Genomic DNA, 25359 nt, shown 5'->3' with positions numbered 1-25359 from the left:
CTGATGGGCAGAGACTCAGACCATAGAAATACAATTAGTAGAGAGGGCTCTCTCTGAGGCTTAGAATAAAAATTGTCCAGTAGCACCTTAGAGGCCAACTAAGTTTGTTCTGGGTAGAAGCTTTTGAGTGCATGCACAAACTTAGTTGGTCACTAAGGTGCTACTGGACAATGTTTTTATTTATTTTGACTGCGTCAGACCAACATGACTACCTACCTGAATCTGAGGGTTAGGGTTAAGTTGGCAGTCCAACCTAAAAAGTGCAGGTTCTTGCTAGCTAGCAGGAGAAGGGGCTAAGACTACAGCTGACAGCTAAGGATCAGGACCATCCAAATGCAATTGGTAGAGAGGACTCTGTGTGATGTCATTTGCCCTCCTCTCCTGGGTACTCCCTGGGCACCTCCTGGTACTTCCTGCTCCTCTCTCTCCCTTTGGCCAGCCAAGAGGGCAAACATTCCCTTTGCCTGCTCCACTGCAGGCAGATGCCAGAAACTGGTATACAGTCAAACCTCGGCTCCCAAACGTCTCCGTTTTGGATCATTTTGGCTCCCGAACACTGAAAACCCAGAAATAATTGCTCCGGTATTTGAACAATTTTTGGAAGCCGAACAGCTTCTGTGGAGTTTTCTTCCTTTATCTCCATTGACTTTGCTGGCCACCCTTTGATCCTTGGTTGTTGAACGTTTCGGAAGTCAAACTGTCTTCCAGAATGGATTACGTTCAACAACTGAGGTTTAACTGTACTGTAAAGGTAAATATTGTTGGGGGATTGATCATTTGTTTTACAGACAACCGAGTGAGTTTCTGTTCTGTATGTGATGCAACTTTCAGATGCTGGCCAGAAAAACCAGAATGGTTACACTGCTGCAATATAAGAATGAGATCATTCTCAGCTTGCAGCATCTGGAAAAATAGCCTTGAAAAACTGTGCTTTTTATTATTTTATTATTTATTGAGTTTATATACCGCCCTATACCTGGAGTTTCTCCTTAGACTACTGCTGTGCGCCATAGTATGCTAAGTGAGATGTTCCATTGTTGGGACCAGCAGCCATAAATGGACTTTCTGTATATATTTCAACAATTACGCTTAATACGGGCAATAAAGAGCTTATTGCTTGGACTGCTCTTGCGTCTTGAGCTGTTTATCCATCAGGGCAAATCCGCTTGCAAAAGCTGCATGTTTACAACTTTGCTGGAAGTGTGCTGGGCGATTGGTTTAAGGCAGGAGCTTGAAGGCCATAAAATCTCAGAGGTATTTTGCCTGCATAATTTTTACTCCTGCCATTGCTGTGAACCAATGCATAATAATAAGTAAATTATATTTTAAACTTACTTCCCAGGTTGTTGACTTTGTTAATCAGGGTAAGAAAGGGAGAGTCAGTTGAGCTGATAGCTGGACTTGCTCAAAACAAGGTTTCATAGCCTAATCCCTGTGCTTTTAATGTTGCAGCAAAGGATGGGATTCTTCCCCCCCCCCGGTGTCCTCTGCTCTGGGCTGTTATTGGGGGTCCAAGGATTACACACACATGAAGGAGATGGATGGTTGGTGAAGGAATGGCTGCTACTGCTCCAACCATGACAGTCCCTGGCAGGGCTTCACTGCCCCACAGGGGACTTTCCTTGCCAGGTTCCAGCGCCCCCTTCCTGCATAGAGGCTGGAATCCCCCCCCCCTCGAGTCCTGTTGATTGCATGGGGGCTGCTTTTCATCTCCTGTTTCTGTCTGCTGGGTTGGCAGGCCGTGGTGTCCCAAGAGTCAAAATGTCATAGAATCAGAGAGCCACAGAGTTGGGAGAGACCAAAGGGGTTAAGGTCTCACAGCTAATGTGTCGGGTTTTGGGGGGTTCTCAAAGGCACGCACCAGCCAGAAGAAGAGGACGTCACACAGTGGAGATATAAGAAGAAAACTTGTATTAAAATGCACATGAAAACAATGGGGCTGAGGCCCCGCTGTGCTCAGGCTCCCCATTCCACCGCTTGGCTCCATTCTCCTGGCAGGCTGCCACATGGCTAGTCATGCTCAGGCAGAGACATTAATGGGCTCAAAGGCTTTGATGTCTTGAAATTTGTCACAGGAGAAATTAACCAGCAGCTGCTTCGTCCCACTCTTGCTGGGCTTGACCTCGAACTCGAGGCGTGTGCTCTGCTTGGCCTGCAGGGGTGGCGCGCTGCAAACAAGGAGCAAAAGGAGCCAGTCAGCTGATGCTCAGGAGGAGCTGTGGGCCTGGCATGGGTCTGCCTGGCCCTCCTCTGCCCTTCAGGACTCCAGGGCTAGCTCCAGAGGCTCTCCCAGGCCCGGCCCACCAGGCGGGGTCTCCCTCTCGCTGCTGGGTTCCCATGCACAGGCCAGGCTGCTGCTTCATTTGCTTTTCACTACTAATTAGATCAAGCACAATAACTCTGAGTTGGGGGGGGAGCAGTGGCAGAAGCAGGTGCTTCCCCTGCAGAAGGACCCACGGCTGGGAGGGCAGCTGCCAAAGGGACCAGAGCAGGGGGGTTGGGGCTAACAGGGTCCAGGTTCGATATGCCATGATCATTCAGGTGGACCAGAAGGCACAGCCTGAGGTGCAGCCAGTGGGGGGACTCTGAGCCTGGAGAAACGATGGATGGCAGCCCTAGGCTGAGCATGATGGACCCACTTGGGGGGCGGGCAGTGGGTGCTGAGCAAACTCCCATTACCCCTCACCTCCCTCTCAGTCCACCCTAGGAAGAGCAGCTCTGGACAGCCCCTCCCTCGCCCCATCACCTTGTGGCAGCGGCAGCAGATGGCAGGAAGCGTATGGGGGGGGGATTTATCCTTCTTCTGATTTGAGGGTCAAACTAAATGTTCCCCAGTTAAGCAGCTCAGGCTGAAGGTAGCCATGAGCTCCCACATCCACGCCAGCCAGGTGGGGAACCAGCCTGGGCCCAGCTGAGCACACAAGTGGCTTGTGGGACCTTCAGTTTGGAGCATGGGTCCCTCTCCCCACAAAATACTTCCACATCCCATCAAAGTTTGCTCATTAGGAAGCAGGGACCCAGTGTCCCAATTCCTCTCTAGAAGGGTCCTCCTTGAAGTCTTTCTTCTAAGATCACTTTTCTTCCTCAGAGTAGTTTGTCCCCATTGGCTGCCCAGCCTCCTCCTGACTTTGGATGTGCCAAAGAAACAGCAGCCCAGCTCTGCCTTTGCCAGTTCCTGGCTGGAGTGTTGAAAGGCAGTGGGGACACCCAGGCCCAGCCCCACACAGCTGCCACCAGGTGGGGTGAGTGACAGCACCAGTGCTAAGCACTGCCTGGGGTGGTTGGCAAGCCGGGGGGGGGGTACAAATGAGCAGTTTGAGCAGTGGGGTGCTGGGGGCAAAGATTTCTAAAGGGTGGCTGAAACCCATGTCTGCAGCAGAGGCTGCCTGTGCACAGCGCTCTCTCTCTCTCTCTCTCTCTCTCTCTCTCTCTCTCTCACACACACACACACACACACACACACACACAATCGCGATTCCCTGAAGCAATTTCTCAACTATTAAAAGACACCTCTGAGGCAAAAGGGGCCCCAGCCTCTGTCACTGACAATTCCTGGTACATGTAGAAAAGTTGCCTTGGAAGGTGATAGAAAAGTGGGCTGTGACTCTTTTGGGTAGTGAGCAAAGGAAGCCCCACATGGCCAGGGAGACACAGGAGTCCCTTCTGGGCACCCCTTTCCAGACCCCCCCCCGGGAGACTGGAGCCCCGACTTTGCCTGCTCTGGAAGTGCAGCTGAGGAACTGGGAGGTGGGAGCACCCCAAGCGAGCACCCCAGCAGCCACCCCCAGTCCTGGGGAGGGGACTGGGCACCCCGCCTGTCTGGATGTCCCAGGCACTTACTCCAGCTTGAGCTTCTCTGCCAGCAAGTCACTGCCCTCTGCCTGCAGCACACAGTCCTTCACTTCTTCATTGAGAGGGTTGGTGAAGACCACCTCCACCTTCAGCGGCTGGTCCACTTTCGCCTGTCCCAGCACCTGCCCAGAGAAAAGCCCCCATTGAGTAGGATGGCCACGCCCCCGGCCTCCCAGGGGGCAGGCCAGGGGCCACAGCCAGGAGGGCACAGGCCTCCAAAAGCATGCCTGGGAGGTCCATGCACCGCCCAGCAAGCAGAGAGAGAAACTTGAGAGGCAATTGTGTGGGCATCAAGGCAGAGAGGCACTCAGAAGCGTCTCCTGGGCACAGAGGCAGCTGAGGAAGGCTTACTTTCAAGGTGACAGAGGGGTTGCTCAGCGTGATGTCTCCTTCCACCACGGCTTCGGTTCCCTCTGAGAGCTGGCACAAGGCTGTGGCTCGAATCATGTTGTCTGGCGTCAGGTGTTGCTGGTACTCAGCGTATGAGATCTTGAGAGGAAACTTTTTCTCTGAAAGTGACAAGTAACCAAAGGGCCTTCCATGAGATGTGGGTCAAGCAAGCCGGCAGGGGCAGACTTTGGTCTTCCATAGTTCAGCAGCACCCAGGAAGACCTAATTTGGCACCCTACCTCATGCACATGCACTGCATCATAGTTGCAACACCTTGTGGCTCAGCGGCCGGTGCAGAGGAACCTCTTGCGGTGCTCAAAATCCCCCTCGGGTGCCAGGAAGAACCCCAAAGCGTTGCCCTTTCTTCATGGGAAGGTGAGTCCCATAGCCCTTGGTGGAGAACAGTCAGGGGCTGCCAAGGCAGGAACTTGGCTAGCTGGGGGCAGATATGGGGAGCAATGATCCCCCTCTTCCGTGTCCCTTGCCCCCCAACATTGCCCATGGGTGCAAAAAGAGGAGCCCCCCATCTCTTGGGGTAGAGCAGGTGGGAAAAGGGGCAGGCCAAGCACAGAGGTCAGCACACACCAGCAGTGGGTGTTCCTTGCACCCCAAGATCTGAGGAGGTCGCTGGAACTCGCCATCCCCCACCCCAGCAAGCCAAGAGGGAGACCTATGAGAGGTGCCTCTGCCACCCCCCCCACCTGAGTGGGGCTTCTCCAGAAGGCCCGACTGTGGCTTGTGGGCAAAGGAGGAGGAAGAGGGGGCATTGGAGGCTGCCCCCTTGCTGTGGGGAGCCCACAAAAGGCTTACCTTCTTGCGGGCCCAGAGTCACTGCGAGAGAGTCCTTCCAGACTTCATGGATGGGCTTCCCATTGTAGACGATGGACCAGGCGGTCATCTTTGCCGTCAGGCTCCTGGCCTCGGAGGCAAGATTCTTCAGGGTGAAGACCAAGTCAACATCCTGACCAACCTTTGGTTCAGGGCTCTTGGACTTCAGAGTCCCTGAGAGGTTTGGGTTCACAGCGTCCGGACCCTTGGCAGATATGGCATTGAACGTGTTCAGGTTCAGCTTCTCGCTGGCCTTTTTGAAGACGGCTCTTTCCTTCTCTGAGCCTGGAAGAGAAACAGCAGGTGGCAAAGCCCAGCAGGGCTGTTAGGCCCCAGTGCAGGAGCCATAGGGACCAGCAGTTGCATGAAGGGCACCTTCCCTCTCCTTCCCCAGGCCAGGGGCTCTTGGGGCCTCAGCCTCGCAGCCATCCTAGCAGGGCAAGGCCTGGTGGCACAGGAGGGCTGGGGTCCTGAGGGCTGGCAGGCAGGCCATAGGGCTCTTTGCTCAGGCCTGGCTTGGGTGTGGGGCATGGACTGAAATTTTTTGCCTGCCCTCCCTCCCACTCATTGGTGGGCAATGCCACCCATGTTCCACCCTCCCTGCCCTGGCCAATCAGCTGACAGGGCGCCCAAAGTAGCTTCTGGGAAATGCTCTGAGAAACACCTAAGCCTCCATGGGTGTAGCCAAGGGGGAGCAGGGGAGCAGCTCCTCCCATCAAGTAAATCCATAAAAATATTTAACTGAGGTTCTGCCCCTAACAAAAATACTGGCTACACCCATGTGAGCCTCCCTCTGCTTTGCTCTCCTGATGGGCCAGTCTTGTCCTCACAACTTGGGTAAGTGCTCATTTCCTTGGCAATAATCCAGATCCCTCAACATTTCCAGTTTCTGTCTCAATTTGCATGCCTTACCTTCTGGGTATTTATAATTGTTGGTGACATCCTGGCGGGCATAGCTGCCCACGGCCTTGGTGCTTGTGTTCTGGCCAATCGTCTTGGTCTCAGAGTAGACCTTTGTTTTCTTTCCCGTGTTCGTGTCATACGTCCAGGTGACGCGGTCGGCATTGACCTCCGCATAGACGAAGGGGCAGTCATAGTTCAGGTTGACGTCTCCTTCCTTGATGGCCGTCAGCGAAGCTGGACCGCACTGGAAGATGCCTGCAGGAAGGAAAGGGAAGGCGAACCAGTGGGCATTCTGCACCTCAAGGCCACATGCAAGAAAACCGTTTGGGAGGGGGCAAACAAAACCCCAGCTAGCTGATACACTTAAAACAAAATGAAAAGCATACAAAATAAACTTTCATAGCAAAGACCCACTAAATCAGCTGGGAAAGCCCGTCAGAACAAAAATGTCTTCAGCTGCTTCCAGAAAGTGCAGATCACAGCTGCCTGTCATATCTCCACAGGGATGCTGCTGCACAGAAGAAGGGCAGCCACACTCAAAGCCCTCTTCTTTACAGGTCAGTTGCTTTTGGTGAGAGCCATTGTTGTCGTAGGCATTGTGAGTTTGGGAGTGAGAGAAGGGGCAGAGAGAGAGGCAGGGGAGATTTTTTTTAACTTGCAGGAGGAACCTCCTGCCAGCTGCAGCCACCTACTGGGCAGCCAGTGCCAGATTTACATAGCTTGGGCCCCCGAAAAAAAATTTAAAGGAAAAAAACAACCTGGATGTACATTTCCAAAATATAAGATAAAAAACAAATAAAATAAAACCTACATACAGCAACAGTGTTTTGTGTTGTGTATGGACCTATTAAAATTAATCAATTTTATGTATATTGGTAATTCAAAATTATTTTGATGTGAATGGACAATTTGTTGTTGACAAAGGACAGCTGGACATATAAAGGGCCCCATTCCCTTCTGTAACGTAGGGCCTCATCAAATCTAAATCCGGCCCTGTGGGCAGCAAAGGGATAAGATGGTCTCTCTTGCAAGGAACCTGGTCCCAAGCTGTATAGGGACCATATAGGTAAGTACCAAGGCCTTGAACTTGGCCCCATAGCAGAATGGCAGCTGATGCAAATTCCAAATGTTGCTGCTGGTTGGTCCCTACAATCAACCTTGGTGTTCTGCCCCTCACAAAATCTTTCCTTTCAAAAAATACATATTATTATACACGGCACTCCAGCAGGTTTCATAATATGATGGGCAAAAGGTCCCCCTGCTTAAATTTCTTTAAAAATTAATTCCATTTTTCATTCATTTTCCTTCTGTCATTGACTGCTCCCACAAATCCCCCACCAGGATGACATTGCAGCAAAAGGTTTTGTTCACCCCCTTGCCAGGCTCCCTAAAATCGGTACATGTAAAACAAAACTATCAACATTTAATAGTGAATGATACAAAATTATATTTAAAAAGAGAATAGCTGGTGCGAAACCTTGAGAATCACTGTTCCTATAGCACTGACTCTTCCAGAAACACTGGGGGAAGAAAAATTGTGACTCCCCCCCCCCTTTTTAGACAACAAAGGTAAGCTTCCCTAAAACGAGAGCCCCTGGACCTCTTTGTCTGAACTTTGGCAGGTTTCTTAGCCAAGGGCGGCTCCCAGTCTCAGGTTCCCAGTTGCCCACATAAGACTGGGAGAGGCAAGGGCGCTTCTACCCACCTGCCCCAAATGCCAACGGCAGCCCCTGAGGAGGGACCACTGCCCTTCACAGAGACATCCTCCTCTCATTCCAATTCTGCCACAAAATCAACAAGCAACCTTCTTTTGCTCCCATGAGAAAAATAACCCTTAAAGGTCTTGTGGGGTGTACAACATTCCTTGTTTTGCTAGAGTGGACATGCAAGGGAATGTTTGGTCCAGCCAGCTGAAACTTCCTGTTCCTCCTGGCCTGGAGCATCCTTCCTCTTCCATGTGACCAGAGGTGGGCATGACCTTACCTGTCCAGGTAACAAAAGGACGAGTCATGCAGCACTCCCTCCCTTTTTTTCCTTCTCCTTTTGTCTGCTTCCAGCTAGGACTGCTCTGTTGGCTTTCAGCCAACAGCAGCACAGGGATATGGGGTAAATCCACATGTTGCTATTTGTAACTTTAAGTCTTTAAGCCTTCAGGACTGATACTGTGCGCTGCCCGAAAGAGAGTAAACTTACTTTTTGTTGACTATGAAGAGGATGGTGGTGTCTTTATTCTTTTAAGAGGGATTTAGAAGGGGATCTTACCAGGAACATACAGAATGAATTGCATAATAGGAAGAGGTTCTAACGAGCCTGCAACCAGTTTCTGCTGTGCATGAGAAGGGGAACGTAACTCTGCTACATAAGGAACTTGCTAGCACATGTTAGGAAGAATATTAATAAAAAATATATCCTCTCCTGCCACCCTGAACATTCCCACAGGTCCCTTGGATGAAACTCCCCTGGACGAATCTACGTGAAGCTTGGCAGGCTTTGGATCCCACTCTGGAGGAGATCCTTTGCCTGCAAATGTCATCCACCTCTGCAAAAATGCAGGTGGGGAATTATTGCTGATTTTAGATTTCCCATTATAGTCAAGGGGAAGGGGACAGAGCTGGAGATTTAGCAGATCAGAATTGGTCCCAAATAGTGAACTGAACTCGAACAACACAGAGCCTTTGGGTCGCTTCCAACACTACAATTCTTTGATTCTGCTGCCCGCCACTTAGCCCCTCGCCAAACCTGGGCATTTCTGCCATGGGGAACAGTGTGGCAAGAAGGCAAAGCACAAATCACCCCCCCCCCAGTCCTCACCTGTGCTCCTCTCCTGGGGAGTTGCATCCAGAATTTGCCACCCATTGAACTGGGAGCCAAGGTCCGGCCGGACAAACCAACCTTCATTCCAGACATGGAAGTTCCTGGGCCAGAGAATAAACAAGTCTGATGTGAAGGTTTGCAGTGAGATGAGGGCAGATTGTGGCTTCCACCACGGCAACTTCCTCCTGCCAAGGGAGGCAAGGAAAGGACCAAGAGACCCCTTTCACCCTGCCCTGCATCTCTGTGCAGAAATGCGACTGATGCTGGTGAGGTGGGGGAAGAGTCAGGCTGAGTTACCAGACACTGTCGGAGGCAATGTTCAGGGGGTTCCCAGAGCTGTCATAGTACTCGTCCACAGTCAGGCTTCTGTCAGTGTCGTGGGCAGAATTGAAATTGGAGATCATGCGTGCTGCAATTCCCAGGCATCGGAGGACTGAGAGGGAATGAGAGAGAGAATACGAACTTTGTGAGGCTGTTCCTCAGGGGCAGAGGCAATGGCTGCAGAATACTCTTGGTTGAAACATCAACTTCTCAGGCAGGTGCTCTTGGCTCTGTGGCCTGTGAGCACTCCTTGGGAGACGTTGCCATTGACCAACCCCCTTCCCCTGTGGGCTGGCACAAGAGCAAGCATGGAAAGGGGAGTGGTCACTGGAAGGAAGTAGAGCAGTGGCTGCCATTCCCACTCAGGAGTCTCCTGTGACGAGGACTGGTCTAAGGTGTTGGGTGCGAGAGGCAGGTGCAAAGTTGAAACTTCATCACTAGCTAGACGGCTGCCTCATGCCCCATTGCCCTCTTTGTTAGGGCCAGCACTTTTTCTGCCTCCTCACACATCTGAAAATGCCAGGGGGACCCAGCAGAGCGTATCTGTCAGGGGCTCAGGAGCAGAGGCACAGGGGAGTATCAGACTACCGAGACCACCAGCCCGGAAGGAGCCCCACCAGGGGAGTTTGCAGATCCAGAGAGGGTGACGCTTTTCTCCCCAGTCACAACACAAACACACCCAGCCCAGGATCCCAGGCAGAAAGGGCCACAAGTCTGAATCAAAGCTCAGACCAGAAGCACAAGTGCAGGGTGCTCTGAGCCATGAGGAGGAAGGGGAGCCGTGGAGCAAAGGGCTCTCTGGATCCAGCTATGGCTCCTTCTCCTTCCTTCCGGATTTACTGGTGCAGGACATCCTTCTGTCCCGCTCCTAGGCCTGTGTGTGATTGTGACCCCTGGGCTGGACATTTCACTTGCCACAATTACATCAAATGATAGGAACATAAGGAAATGTTGAAGCAGAAAAGCATAGAATCATGGAGCTGGAAGGATCATCTTTCTAGTGCAACCCCCTGCCATGCCGGAATCTCAGCTCAAGCATCCCTGACAGATGGCCATCCAACCTCTGCTTGGAAACCTCCAAGGAAGGAGAGTCCAGAACCTCCTTATAAAAAGCAAACACTTGTTTGACCTCAGTTATTTGACACAGAGGGGGATACCTACAGATACAGTCCAAAAGGCACACAGGGAGTTCTGCATGTATGGGAGAAATTTAAAAAGCAAGTGGTCCTCACTGACCGGGTGCAAAAAGATATTGTCATCCGGAGGAGCCCTGGCTGCCTATATAAAACACTATAGCGCCCCCCTTACCTGAGAGTAAGGCCCACTGAACTCAGTGCAGCTTTCTTCTGAGTAGATAGTTCTTTGCTAGATGTGAGTCAGCTGCACCAAACGACCCCGTTCAGCTAGGCACTGGAGTGGGTTTCACCTTGCGCCTTGCAAAGCTGAGCAGATGCTGCCAACAGGCCTTGTGCCCCTCAGCAACATCTGAAGACCCTGATCTACCTGATCCAGTGCTGGGTGGATTGGACCCTGTGCCTTGCAGAGTCAGGCCCAGGCTGCCACTGGGCCCAGCACTGGTGGCAGCTACAAGCAGCTCTGGTTCGCCCAGCCCTACCCATTGCCACCCCACCTGACCTGGGGGTTCTGGATCGGTAGCTCTACTGGTCAAAATAGGAGCATCAGCAATCTCCCTCTCATTATCTTTTCCGCCATGCTTCTGAGGCAGATGGATGTCTGTCTGGTCTCTGCTCCAGTGGAGATCCCATTTTTGACCTCAACTATGTATTGTAATCTAGAAGCAGAATTTGCCTGTTTGTAACTGCTGGAATCAAGTGCAAGACTTTATGTAAGTACTATTCTACATGTGATTCTTTTATTAAGAGGGAGAAGGGGGAAATCATATATCCTATCCTTCCCACAAAATCCATCCAGCAATGGTTCCCTGGAGACTCCGAATGTTCTGGGGGTGGTGGGGGCAGCAGCAGAGAAGCTGCTTGCAGCAAAAGGCATTGGCACCCTTTGCACTCAGCCATCCGTTTTGTCCAGACTAAATGCTTGCTGCATGTCTGCCACCTGTGGTTTGGCTGCTGACCAGAGGCAGCAGAGCCTGCCATGAAAACCCACAGCTGGTGCTTGAGCTAATTCCTCACCCCAGCGGCTTTGGTGGTACATGCCAGTGTTTCAGGCAGACCTACCTGTAGTCAGCACTCCAGCAAAGACCCAGCACTGCCCATACAGGACAGGTCTAAATCCCGAGTCCTTCCATTTTCTCAAGATGTCCACGCTTCCATTCCAGCTGCTTGGACTCTCCCCACCACTGTAATTCCCACTCCAGTTTCCTTGCAGGACTCCTCTGTCATCATTGCTGTTGACCTGCAGCGGGGGAGGGGGGAGTCGAGAGAGGCCAATGAGCTGCTCCCCCTTTTTTGCACAGGCTGGATTGGACCAGGGAGCAGCAGGAAGGGAGTAGTGGGCTGCCTGCCTGCCTTCCCCTTTCTACCCATGATCCCACCTCCACATCCTTTTGCAAAGTTAATAGAATCATAAAATTGTAGGCAGGCAGGTGAGAGCCCCCTCGTGGCTCCTCTCGGGGACACTCGCTCCTATCCATGGGGTGGGTCATGCTGGGCTTTCCTTACCATGGCGCTGAGCACCCGCCCAACGTATTTGGGGTCATTTCGTCTGCGCACGTCAGCAGTTGGGTCCTTGCGGTAGCTCAAGCTCCGGTCTAGGATGTCAAGGCAGATGTCCAAAATGCCGTCTTGAAACTGAACACAGAGAGGAAGACAAATGAAATGGTTCTTCATTCTGTGGCAGCATCACCCAGTGCTACACACATAATAACCTGGAGCTCCCCCTGCGTTTTGAGCGACTCCAACGATGAACTGGTTGAAGGAAGAGAGAGAGGACCAGGAGGTACTATTTGTTCCTTCCTCTGCAGGAGAGGAGGGGAAATGATATCACACAGAGCCCTCTCTACCAATTGCATTTCTATGGTCTGAGTCGGCCTCTCATCAATACAGTTCTGTGGATTTAGCGCCTTCTCATGTCTTGGGGGAATTACTGGCTTGTTTTGCTTTTGATTTTCTTACTTATTTTGTGTTTTCATTTTGTATTTTTCTGTATTTTTCTGTTGTGAACTGTGATCTTTAGAAGAAGGCTAATATACAAACTTAATAAAATAAATAATTTATATAAATATGTGTTTGGCTGCTAATCTCTCACAGGGCCTGGGTGGGCGAGAGGGGCCCCACAGTGGCTCCGAAGGTTTCCTGCCCCTCTCCCTCCCTTGGGCAGAGGCTTGGGAGTAACCCAGACTGTCCCAGAGAATGTTCAGCTTGTTAAGACGACCCAGGCCAGGGGCTCCTCCTTCTCCCTCTCCCCCCCCCCCACTTCCCGGGATTGCCATGTGTCCTCTTTTTCCAAGACACGTCCTCTTTTTCATGGGTAGAGCCATCATCTCCCCCCAAAAAACTAAGTTTTGGGTCTTTGGGGGGATTTTTACATAGTTTTCCTCAAAAAGTGCCCAAAGTTGCCATACTTCCGGAGTATTTGGGAAAAATCCTCCCAGACACCGTTTTGACAGTCCGATTCAGGGACGTGTCTGGGGGAAAACCGAGACGTATAGCAGCCCTATCATGGTGATCCATAGCTAAAAGCAGAAGTCGTCAAATGTGTCCTGTTTTTTGCTCTTCCAAATATGGCAACCCGAAGACCCCCAGGGACCGTCCAGCCAGCCTAGGAAGTGAGGAGACACGAGGCATTGCCATCCACACCTGGAATTGAGGAGGAGGTGGAAAGGTCCTTTGGTTTCACACCCAGGACCCATTTTCTCTCTCTTCTTTTGGGGGGAAACGGGATTTGGAGGGCGCGCGCGTGTGCGCGTAGCTGAGCTCCAGTTGCTCTGGGCATTTCTGGACGGGGCCGGTAGCGTCTCTCCTAACCCCTCCCCACCCCGGTCTCCAGCCCCCGCCCAAAGGCTTCCCCCTACCTGGCCAAAGTTCCACCCGAAGCTGGAGATGCGGTTCGCGCTGCCCACGAAGACGACGCCGAACTCGGAGAGGACGTATTCCTTGCGCTCCGCGTCGTTGCCCATGAAGACGTCGTCTCCTGCAAGCGAAAGAACCGGCCGGTGCTGAGGGGCCATTTGGGTGGGGAAGAACTAGGAATCCCCAGTACCTCCTTGGGACGCCCCCAGCCCTTCTCCCTGTAGCTGCAGGTGGCCCGTCCTGTCCCTGTGCGCCTTGGGGGCAGAAAGCCCCCCGGCGCCACTCCCGAGCCACCCGGAGGCCGCTTCGTGCAGCTGGAAGCACCTAGCCAGGAGGAGAAGGGGGAGGAGTCTCGGGTCCCCACAAGAAAAGGCCGGGGGCCGAGGGGGCAGTCGTCGGGGAGGGGACGGTGCGGTGGGGTCGGGGGCATGAGTCGCTGGGGGGCCCTGTGTTTTGGGTTTGTTTTCGCTCTTGTTTTTATTAAGTATTTCGTGTTTCTTATATTTTTATGTTGTGAACCACCTTGAGATCTACGGATGAAGGGCGGCATACAAATTTAATAAATAACTAAATACCTGTCGCCCAGGGGTTAAAGAGCAGCACGAAGGTGCCGAGGTGGGAGGCGCCGGCGGTCGTTTTGATCCCCAGCCGGTAGCGCCCGATGGCGGCACTCGCAGGGCTGGAAATGGCGATGTTCAGGGAGCCCGACGCCGCCGGAGAGTCCTGGACGGCGCCCCAGGAGCCGCCGCTGGGTGCGGCGCTGGAGATGCCAAAAGCCACGCGGGTCTTCTCGTGCAGGGCAGAGGTCGATCCTGGCAGCAGGAGGAAGGCGGTGAGCTTTGGGCATAGGGGAGGTCACATCTTGGGCAGCCCGCCCTCCGGGTGGGGGCCTTTACGCCAAGTGGCCCCCTCGACATGGAGAGCCAAGGAGTCACCCAGCTGGACTCTGCAGTTCGGTGGCGGCTTACCTGTTTCGACGGTGAACGTGAGGCTGCCTGGAGCTGGCGCTGCTCCGCCGAAGGCCAGAGAGATATAGAAAAGTTGTGCCCGTCGCACCACCAGCTCGGTGCCGGGGTACTGCTCGGTGTGGTGCGCGCTGCCATTGGCTTTCCGCTTCCAGTCAATCTTCGGCACAGCTGCAGAAACGGGGACAAGACCACGAAGGTTGAGGCAGAGAGGGTCGCCGGGGCCTTTCCGAAGCAGGTCATGCCCTCGCAGCGACCCAGAAGGCACCCTTCAGTCCCAGGGCGCTCCTTTCCCTGAAGACCAAGAGCCAAGGGACCGCCTTTCCTAGCGCCCCTTTCCCTCAGACCGGCTGGAGAAACGCAGCTCTTGATGCTCGACTTCATCGCATTTGACACCAATGCAAATACTGTAGATCTCCCGTGCGAGAGGAGGAGGAGGAGGAGATCTGTGGCAGCTGCGGAGTTGTGGGCAGGGCAGACCCTCCACGTGGCGCTGCGGCACTTCGGCAAGAGCAGCCGCTGCGGAGCAGGGCAGCGCAAGGGCACCAGCCCGCCTGTCCCGGCCTGGCGCCAGCTGAGCTCAGTCGCTTTCTGCGGATTCACGCGTGTTGGGTTGCGTATACAGAACAGAAACCGCCGTCCCCGGTGCCAACGTATTTAGTCAAGGGATGGATTGTGACTAAGCAAAAACCACTCACGAATCTGGGGGCTCAGCACTTGCTGGGCAGCTCCGGACCGACCTCTCTTAGCGCCTGGGACGGGACCGGGCGGGTGAGCAGTTCATCAGGGAAGGAGGGGAGGGGGGCACTCGCCCAGACTCTCGCCATGGCAGCCCGGCCACATTCTGGATGCGGCCAAGCCTGCGCGCGCGCGCTCTCTCTCTGTGCAACGGTCCCTCGTGCGTCCTGCATCGCCCTAGGAAGACTCCAGGCCCCGCCGCTCCTTGGCCCGGGGTGCGGAGCGCTTGGGCTGGGCTGCGGACCGAGGGAGCTGAGCCCCGAAGCCCAGAGCCCAGCCGCCTTCCGCAAGCGCCGGCTTGCCCTGCCCCCGCCTCTCGCTGTAATTACGGCTCTTCAAACCGGGCGGACAGCGCGCGGAGCGTGTCCTGGTGGGGAGAGGGCAGCCCCAGGTCCCAGCCCAGGAGGCACCCGGGGACTAAAGATTTGCCTTTGGGAAGCTGCTGTTTGGCGGCGGGCGCCCCATAACGGAACTGCCGGAGCCTCGCTGGTCCCCCGAGCTGGCGGAGGCTCCTTGCGGAACGCGCTGTCACTGGAAGTCCAATGGACGCCTGCTGAAAACTTTTCCGCGCTGCCCAGCTCATGCAGACAATTAAGACACCACCTTTCAAAGGCTCATAGAACCGTAGAAGGCACCCCAGGGTCATCTAGTCTACCCTCTGCATTGCAGGAATCTGTTGCCCGAGGTGGGGCTGAACCCATGACCCTGAGAGTAAGAGCCTCATACTCTACGGACCGAGCGATCACTAGAGAGGGAGTTCCAAAGGTTGGAACAGACACCATAATACTGTAGTTAGTGGAGGATTCCTGTGTTTAGATTTTCATGTGCTTTTAACTGCATATAGATGTTGTAAGCACGGGTTCTTTTTGTGATATAGTGGTATATGCATATTCCTTGGGGTCAGGATAAAGGTTAACTTTACCCCCGTCAGGCAATCAGCCTTTCTGCGCCAGCCCTGCCCTGCCCAGGGTGGTCCCCTTTCCCATCCATGTCCTTGATGAGCTGGCTCTGCTTTGCTGCCGGCCCAGGATGAACCCTACAGGTCTTTATCCACTCTAGAAAGCAGACCACCCTCACCAGCCCCTCCAGGCTGTGCTCCCAGCAGCAACAGGGCTGGGGGAAATGGGCAGGGCTGTGCCTAGCCCCTCTGGGCAGGGGGGCAGGTGTGCTGGGTCCGTCCGAGCAAGGTGGGGTGCATGGCTAGAGGAAGCCAGCCCACCAGAGAGATGCAAAGGCTCCCCCTTCAGAGGTAGAGGCAGGAGAACCCAGCTGGCTTGTATTCTATTAGCTGGTGCTGTGGAGGGGTAGAGGAGAGGGCAAGGGCAAGGGCAAAGGCAAAGGCAAAGCCTTGATTGGCTGGCATGCCCAACAGGTCCATGAAATGCTGGCCAAGCCTTCCTTATTCGCACCTGCCCAGCCCTGCAGGCAGCCCATACTGGGGCCTTGCCCAGGGCAGCTTGTACTCACCAGCCATGCTCTCTCTTGCTCTGCTGCTCTTTGGGTCCTCTAGAGAAGCTCCCAGGGATAGGATGAGTCTCCTAAGGGGCTTGGAAGCACCTTATATGCAGCACACTGGAGACTCCTCCTTTTTGTCCAAAGGTGGGCGAGGCTCACAAGCCACACCAACAGTGCTGCTGCAACCTTCCCTGACAGAGTGCGCCTGCCATGGGAGGGGCAGGCAGGAGTGACTCTGGGTGGCTCTTCACTCCAGGAAGGCTGATGACAGAAAGGGTGCATGCAGCAGGGAGTCATTTCCAGGTCAGAAGAAAGGGGCCTGAATCAGCCACCAGTAACCTTTCCCCTAGTCTTTCTAGGAAGGCCTCGGCACAAAGCCCTCAAGTGGCCAGCCCTCTGGGGCAGGTACACGGGCCTCTCTACAACTAGGGCATCTCTTAACTCGTGCAGCCATGAAGCCAGCATTTCCCACTGGGGAGCAGCTCGGTGGTGCAACCTCATTAAGCTGCACTCCTTCCTTAACGCTCATTCCTTGCTGCATCCCGCACTCCCTGCATGTCAGACACTTTGCCAGCTGCAGTTCTGCTGGGTGGGAGGTGGCAGATGGCTGCAGCTGCCTGTGTGCAGGTCAACTCTTCCCTGAACTTGTTACCAGAGAAGTCAAGGCCATTTCTGACAAAAGCAGGAACGCACCACCTCCTCCCTCCTATACGCCCATCCCAGCACAGGACTGATGACAGGCCTGTGGCAACAAAGCACTCAAGGAAGGAGACCCTCCAAAGCACCTCAGAAAGGGTCCCTTTACCTCCCACCTTCTCTCCAGTATTCTTGGGCAACCGACATGCAGGAGAGGCTCAAAGCTTCTTATGTTAATAGGCTTCTTAAACAACTGATGCATATTCACACACCAACTTATTTTTGCTGCCACACATGAAACAGCCTGGCTGGAACCTCCAGAGCCGGCTCTTCCCGAGCATTTGTCCCTTGCTCTCTCAGCCAGTGCTGGGACCAAGCAGGCAGGGGAGCTGTGATGGGGCCTGCTGGCTTCCAGGATCCGGCCATTTGCCCCAGTGACCGTCATGGCAGTGACTAAGAAGAGCTTCCTTATGTCAAAACCCTCCATGAAAGATTGTGTGGCAAGGAAAAACTACCCACATGCATTTCTACTCATGAGGCGGATGTGACTCCCCTGAGTCACGAGCTGATACATCTATCAATTCTTCCAGGGTTGCAGTTTCACTCACAGGAAAAGCAGAGGGAACCCTCTTCCTGCTAATGGGCCTTCCCACTGAAACTGGAAAGTAGCTCTCTTTCTACAGGGAGTCAAGGCAGAGCCTTGGTGCCACTCGGGAGCACATGGCAGGCCAGCCTTCCCTGCTCTTCCTCTCCTTCTGATGCAGCGGTGCCATCCCTTTGCCCCACAAACATCTCAAGACAGCAAGTCCTCTGACCAATTTGTGGACTGGGCATCTGTACAAGGAACTGCAGCCCATGGAGAAAGCCTCACTTGGGGAGGCACATGGCAGGGTCTGGAGCAAGGGGCCCAGGAGCTGCCTTCTCTCAGGACAGAGCTCAGAAGCAAAGGTGGGCTCTGCTGTTGGCTCCACCGTCCTCCAGGCCATGGCAGAGGAAGCAATGCTGGCATTTCCCGGCTCACCTCACAGTGACTGATCCAGCCAGAATCTCCTTTATGTTGCTCCATTCAGGCTGCCTCAGCACTGAGTGGCAACAGAGGCCAACAGCAAGCAGATTATTATGAAGGGCCACACCCTGAGCTGATGGTTTTCCTGTCCAGGGAATCTTGTTACATCTAGTTCTGCATGTTCACCAGTGACTGCCAGGGATAAAAGTGTGGAAAAGATCACTCCTCCCCAGGACTGTGGCTCACCTGCTTACCTGGAGGGAGGGGCAAGGAGGGGCTCAAGCAAGGGACAGCGTCACACACACACACACACCCTCCAGTTGCCATCAGGTTAACTGGACAGGCTCATTCCTGCCACAGAATCCCTACATCTTCAGACCTTCCACTGCCCTCGGATAAGGAGCACCTGGGGTGGGGTGGGGGGGCATGTGCTAGCCTGTGGCTACTGGCAGTGAGGTTGGCAAGCTTGGGGGTGGGGTAAGAGGAGAAAGATTGACTTTGCCACCCTCTCAGTGCTCTGTCCCCCAACAGAGATTCTCCTAGACCTTATTGCAGGTAGTGAGTTTGCTCAGATCCTGGCCACCCTCCTCCCCGGCAGTGCTCCAGGAGAAGGTACAGTTGTTCCCACCTGTTGATGGAGCCCCCCCCCATACTCTTGCCTGCCCTGACACTGGCCTTAGTCCTGGGCTGGGCTTGCTCTGGCCCTCCACCTCCACCTGGGCTCAACTCCTTGTTTCCAAGCTACTCTTGGTCTTGTGCCTTGTGGAGGGGCAGCAGAAACCCCCTCCTGGCACCTCCCTCCCAAATGAAGGGGCTCGGGAGTTTGGGAGCCTTCCTGCCCCTTTGGCCAGAGATATTGCCCCACTTCAGGGTGACTCGCGTGACAGAGTTATGAAAGTCGGATGGGGAGGAAATGCTGGTGCAACCTGGCCCTAAGTGAGCAAGAGCAAGGGAGGAAGAGCTGCTGGGGCAATCCTGCTGGGGAAGGGATGTGCCAACCCCGCTCCTGCTCAGCCCCTGCTGGGGTGGACAGGCTGACTGGCCCACGCACCCCCAGGATGATGCTCATAAGGCCAGGAGCAGATTGGGTGGGCTGTGTGTGCGTTAACCAATGTGAGGAAATCTTTAACCATCAAGTGGTTGCCGTTTGAATTGCAAAACAGCTGACCCAAAGAAATCCTGTTCCTTGTAAGGATCTGGCCACGGGTTAAAGGTGTGGGCCAGGACTGGCCACCCCCTGTTCAAAACTCACCTTAGCCACAACCTTGCTGCCCCCAGCTCTGATGGCCCACGGGCTTCGCTGGCTCTAAAGGGAGAGTAGACTGGAGTGGTTCTAATAGTAGTCATAGCAGCAGCAGCAGGGACTCTCAGAATTATAGAGTGGGGTGGGGTCCCAAGGGTCATCTAGTCCAACCCTGTCATAGTCCCGTGCTGCTCAACCATGGCAGAGCTCAGTGGCAGGAGAGGCCAGCCGACCCTCAGGGGGTACTTGTCTGAAGGCAGAGTCTATATGCAAGGTTCAGTCCAGTCCTAAGGTCAGAAGTATCTCAGTTCATGTAGTCACGACAGTCCGGGGTCACAAGAGGCAAGAAGCAGCAAGGTCTGGCCAGGAACGACAAATATTGTTTCCAGCAACTGACTGAAGCTGGAAACCCTGCTGAAGAAAGCTGGAGCCAGCTGGTTCTCATCAGGAGCAAGAAGGCTGATCAGTGGCAGGTGGCATCACTCTGCCTTTTGCTCCTTCAGGCTGCTGCTCAACAGGTGAAGCTGATTCCTGGCCCATGACAAAATCCCTGCAATGCAGGAATCACAACTAAAGCCTCCCTGATAGTTGGTGATTGAGTCTCTGCTTAAAACCCCCCAATGATGGAGCCCAGCACCTTCCAAGAGAGTCTGCTCCACTGTCCAACAGTTCTTACCCTCAGTGTGTTTTCTCCCAATATTCCCATGTTTGTAGGTGATTTTGCCTGATAAGACACTTCTTTGCAAAGTGCCCCCCCCCAAATAATGGATTTTTGTATGTTGTTTTCACCAATGCATGCACTTTTATGTACACTTGATTACCGTATGTGCATTTTAGTATACATTACTTGGCTGGAGAACTGCATTCCAAAATTTGGGGGGGGGGTGAATTTTAAAGGATAGCTGTGTTTGAATTCTTGCAAGGTTTGCTTCCCCTTTCAGTGGAAACTGAATCGAGTTTCTCCATCTACAGAGCTAGGGGGCTCCTGCAGGTGGGAGAGGCAGCTCCTGCTGCACCCAGGTACTCCACTGGACTTTCCGGGGTGCTGCCAGGGCGGGTGGGGGAAGAAGGAAGTTTTTCTCAGTGGCAGCAGCAGGGCACACAAACAGCATTTCTGGTGATGGTGAAATTTCAGCTCTGCTTGCTCACGGAAGGTGGCTGTTTGTGAGGGACGGATCTCTCTCTCTCTCTCTTTCTCGGCTGAGCCACAGTCAGGCCTCTGGCTGACCCTTCCTCTTTTTCAGCCCAGCTGCTGGCCACATGCGGGGTACCTGAGAGCCTCTGCTGGTCTTGCTCCACTCTAGATCATTTCATCCTCTTTTGAGCTGCCTGCCATCAGGAAGGTCTAGTCCAGAGGACATAACACGTGTGGATTCTGAAATGATTTTTTTTTTTTTAATAAATATTTATTAAAGTTTTTAAATATAAATGCACAAATAATAAACAATCTTACTTCTATCACAGACATAATTTCATGACTTCTTTGGACTCCCTCGCGTCTCCCGCTCCCATTTACATCGTTAAAAGTTTTTTCCAAACAAATTATCAACTTGTTTACAATCTCATGTCCGCACATTCAAATATAATCTAGCACTTCTTCCAAAAAGTTTTATATTTTCTTTAGTCTCACTTATCATCAAATTTCAAATCTAATTTAGTGGTGGCCAATTTTTTATAATCTAGCATCCTTCTTAACATTCAACCAAATTACAATGTTTTTTTAGATACTTCTTGAATTTCTCCCAGTCTTCCTCCATCTTCTCTTCTCCCAGGTCACGGATTCTGCCAGTCATCTCGGCCAGTTGCATATAGTCCATCAGTTGCATCTGCCACTCTTCCAGTGTGGGTAGATCTTGAGTTTTCCATTTTTTTGCGATGAGTATCCTTGCTGCCGTTGTTGCATACATAAAGAATGTTCGGTCCTTCTTTAACACCTTCTGGCCGACAATACCCAGAAGGAAGGCCTCTGGTTTCTTAGTGAAGGTATACTTAAATACCTTTTTCAGCTCATTATATATCATTTCCCAGAATACCTTCACCTTAGGGCATGTCCACCAGAGGTGAAAGAATGTTCCTTCGTTTTCTTTACATTTCCAACATTTATTATCAGACGAATGGTATATTTTGGCAAGTTTAACTGGGGTCATGTACCATCTATATATCATTTTCATTACATTTTCCTTCAGAGCATTACATGCGGTGAAGTTCAGCCCAGTGGTCCACAACCTTTCCCAGTCCTCAAACATGATGTTATGCCCAATGTCCTGTGCCCATTTTATCATAGCCGATTTAACCATTTCGTCTTGTGTATTCCATTTTAACAGCAAGTTATACATTCTAGATAATACCTTAGTCTTTGGTTCTAACAATTCAGTTTCTAACTTCGATTTCTCCACCTGGAACCCTAACTTTTTATCATTTTTAAAAACTTCTTTAATCTGAGCATAATGTAACCAGTCTCGCACCTTATCCTTCATTTTCTCTAAACTCTGCAATTTCCAATTGTCTCCATCTTTTTCTAATATTTCCCAATATTTTGGCCATTTGGCCTCCATATTGGGTCTTTTTAGGGCCTTAGCCTCCAGAGGTGAAAGCCACCTTGGAGTTTTATTTTCCAGTAAGTCTTTGTATTTTGTCCAGACATTAAACACTGCTTTCCTGACAATATGGTTCTTAAAGGCCTTATTGATCTTAACTTTATCATACCATAAGTATGCATGCCAACCAAAAGCATTGTTAAAACCTTCCAAGTCCAACACGTCAGTGTCTTCGAGAAGTAGCCAGTCTTTTAGCCAGCAAAAAGCTGCGGCTTCATAGTACAACTTTAAGTCTGGCAGGGCAAAGCCCCCTCTTTCTTTCGCATCTGTTAATATCTTAAACTTAATTCTGGGCTTTTTGCCCTGCCAGACAAATCTAGATATATCTTTCTGCCACTTCCGGAAGCACTCCGTTTTGTCCACAATCTGTAATGTTTGAAACAAAAACAACATTTTTGGCAATACATTCATCTTGATAGCAGCAATTCGGCCTAACAAAGAAAGCTTCAATTTTGTCCAACTATCCAAGTCTCTCTTAATTTCAGACCAACATTTTTCATAATTATCCTTAAATAGACTCAGGTTTTTTGCTGTTATGTTTACCCCTAGGTATTTTACTTTTTTAACCATAGTTAGTTCTGTTTCTCTCTGAAACCGTTCCGACTCTATATCTGTCAAATTTTTTCCCAACACTTTAGTTTTCTGTTTATTTAATTTAAATCCTGCCACCCGACCAAAATCCTGTATCAGTTGTAATACTCTTTTCGTACTAGATTCTGGCTCCTGCAGAGTCAAAACTAAGTCATCTGCGAAAGCTTTCAATTTGTATTGTTTCGCTCCGACCTGATTCTGAAATGATTTTGAAGACAACATCTCACACCAAACCCTCCTGCCTTGAGATCACAGCGGATGGAAGCTTGGATAAGTACATAAGACAAACCTGATGGATAGGGCCAATGGCTCATCTAGACCAGCATCCATTTATTCATTGTCTTGCTCTCCCACCTCGTTTCTCCAAGAAGCTTAAGGTGATAAATGTACTGGTTCTCCTCCTTCTCATTTAATCCCTGCAACCCCATGAGGTTGTTTAGGCTGAGAAGCCCCCAAGGTCACAGAAAGCTTAATGGCCAACTGGGGATTCAAACCCTGGTCTCCCAGTCTGACACTCCTAGTCTGACACTCTAACTAATATACCACACTGGTTCTCATTTCCCACTGGGGAAACTAAGAAATCTCTGCTCTGAGAAGAACTTTCAGGTAGACAAAATCTTTGAGGTGCTTAAAAAAATCAGCCATGTGCTCCTCTTGCTGAAGCTTCTAGCATTGGAGCTGAGCACTTGGCCCCGGTGGCAAAAGATCCAGCAGACCTCAGGCTCAGTGCAAGGTTGGCCCTGAGACCGGTGTCAGCCGAGTGAGGCTGGGGTGTGTCTACGATGGTATTCCACGGGTAATTTAAACACTTTTTTGAAATTGTGTTTTTAAAGGATGTGACCAGTTTTGCAACTTCAATAATTTACCTGTAATTTGGAGAAATATTTTCTCTAAAAGTACTTGAACAATTAAAAAAAACCATCTGTGGCAAAAGGACAAAGAGCTAACGCTTCATGGGCAAGTGCTGAACATATGGCAACGTTTGTTGGAAACTGTGGGAAAAAGCTTTTCTGGCAAAGAACCTGTGGCCAATGTAACATTACTGATGTGACGTGACAATTCAAGCCACGTAAATGTTTCCAAAGCAAAACCCTGTGTATATGACACTTCACTCTGCAGTCACGGGTTGAAGGGGAGCATCAGGTCTACGTGAAAGTTGTAATGTGGAGAAACAGACCCTTTGCTTTAGCAACACCCTAATGATTTGTGACTTTTCAACCCAACGTTTATTATCGTTTACAGGGAAGACAAATGTCAAGGAAGTTCTCTTTCTCAAGAAGAAGAGAATTTCATACCAATAAATATGTAAATTGTATCATCTGGCCAACCAATTTCCTTTTCAGTTTCCCAGTTCCAACAATGTCAGAGATGCCAGCTGACACCAGCAGTCCAGGACCGCTTTCTAATTTTGGAGAACAATCAGTTTCCATTGGGACATTACTGTATTCCGTGTCTTGGTGCCGCTTGTTTTAAATTATGTGCCAAATTCATGTACACTTTATGGGTTTGTAAGTTGAAATTTTAATGGAATTATCTAGTAGCTCAATTTATGCCTCAGTTTCCCTGCTGAAATTAAAAAAAAAAATAGGAAAGAGTTTTAGGACACACTTTCAGAGTTAAAGATCAACAGCAATTAGAATATACGGTGCAGTTGTTCACAAGTCAGGATAATCTACCAATTTACCAGCTGAAATCACAGTAAAACACCCCAGGCTTTCTTGAGCATTTGAAGGCTGACTGGACAATGCCTCAAACTGAGATAAGCAACTCTTCATCAAGGATAATAAAATGTGAGAAAATGTTGTTTCTCCAGAATTTCAGGAAGGCAAGAAAAGGCTTGCTGCTGTTGCTGCAGTCATCCCCAGTCACTGACAAACTCAGGGACAGCCGGACCGACTCCCTTTCTCAATATCTTCTCCCTGAAGAGCTGGCTGGACCCACATAGCTAAAGTTGCCCCACGGCTGGTCGCTCCTGAGACTGCAGCTGGCTTCCTATGGCACAGAGGAGCCCCTGGCCAGAAAATTACTTGCTTCTCATCTTTGTGATGCGTCCAACAGTCTTGGCTCTGAAATGCCCCAGATTTCTGCCCCACGTGTCAACTGAGGAATAACCTCAACTTCGAAAACTCTCAGAGGCGGCACCACAATATCCCCACCCTTCACTCTGGGAAATGCAAACACTGACTGCACCAAACTCTAACCATTCCAAAGACCATTTTGGGCAAAAGAAATCTCCGGTTAATTAAATCTATCAAATTGCTCCAACAGATGCCTGCTTGATTGCCATTTGTGCTTAACTGCTCAGTTGCCAAATACGTTTAAATTGGTCTTGGTGTAATTGACACATAACTGTTGCTTATTGCATACTTCCCCAAATGATTTCAGCAATCTCCTGCCAATTAGGGTCTGAGAAAACAGGTTCCTGTTGTCCGTGTGTAGCAGCCACAATGCCCGTGCCATGCTATTTTGCGCCCTAGGCAAGGCTAACTACACACATACAAACTAGTTAACTTTAATTTTCATAACAGATGTCTTGTAGAAAAAATGATAAGTGCAAAACTTGAAACTGCCTTGGTCTGACCACATCTGGAATACTGTGTCCAGTTCTGGGCACCACAATTCAAGAAGGATGTCCACATGTGGTAGATATGTAAAATAGTTTAAAAGTATCGGGAAATGATATATAATGCTATATAACGATAATGATATATGATGAGATGAAAAAAAAATGTTTAAAAACCTTTTCCCAAATACCCATTTCTGTTGGGAATGGTGCATATTAAGGATGCAGGTGGCGCTGTAGGTTAAACCACAGAGCCTAGGACTTGCTGATCAAAAGGTCGGTGGTTCGAATCCCCGCGACGGGGTGAGCTCCCGTTGCTCGGTCCCTGCTCCTGCCAGCCTAGCAGTTCAAAAGCACCTCAAAGCGCAAATAGATAAATAGGTACCACTCTGGCGGGAAGGTAAACGGCATTCCTGTGCACTGCTCTGGTTCACCAGAAGCGGCTTATTCATGCTGGCCACATGACCC

The 25359-nt window shown here is 51.2% G+C and overlaps 1 protein-coding gene and 2 long non-coding RNA genes across 3 annotated transcripts; 2 read left to right on the top strand and 1 right to left on the bottom strand.

The window, feature by feature from the left end:
- Nucleotides 1–1894: 1894 nt before the first annotated feature.
- On the bottom strand, nucleotides 1895–16405 carry LOC309344858 (protein-glutamine gamma-glutamyltransferase E-like). The gene is made up of 13 exons (XM_081867700.1): nucleotides 16268–16405; nucleotides 14066–14233; nucleotides 13673–13909; nucleotides 13100–13218; nucleotides 11748–11876; nucleotides 11304–11481; nucleotides 9085–9220; nucleotides 8785–8888; nucleotides 5983–6228; nucleotides 5053–5355; nucleotides 4204–4361; nucleotides 3841–3974; nucleotides 1895–2168 (listed from the first exon to the last, which is right to left on the bottom strand). Exons 1-13 carry the CDS (start codon nucleotides 16272–16274, stop codon nucleotides 2021–2023), a joined length of 2067 nt encoding a protein of 688 aa, XP_081723826.1. The 5' UTR covers nucleotides 16275–16405; the 3' UTR covers nucleotides 1895–2020.
- LOC309345187 lies at nucleotides 2284–6789 on the top strand. Its single transcript, XR_014158072.1, has 2 exons — nucleotides 2284–3242; nucleotides 6120–6789. It is a non-coding gene; the product is annotated as an uncharacterized lncRNA (long non-coding RNA).
- On the top strand, nucleotides 8413–24595 carry LOC309345194. Its single transcript, XR_014158080.1, has 3 exons — nucleotides 8413–8526; nucleotides 10905–10954; nucleotides 24142–24595. It is a non-coding gene; the product is annotated as an uncharacterized lncRNA (long non-coding RNA).
- Nucleotides 24596–25359: the final 764 nt, after the last annotated feature.

Source organism: Podarcis erhardii (genome assembly GCF_964252035.2).
Source record: "Podarcis erhardii genome assembly, chromosome: 6".
In the NCBI taxonomy this organism is placed as follows: domain Eukaryota; kingdom Metazoa; phylum Chordata; class Lepidosauria; order Squamata; family Lacertidae; genus Podarcis; species Podarcis erhardii.
The sequence above is the reverse complement of the archived record's forward strand: the minus strand, read 5'-3'. Positions and strand labels throughout refer to the sequence as shown.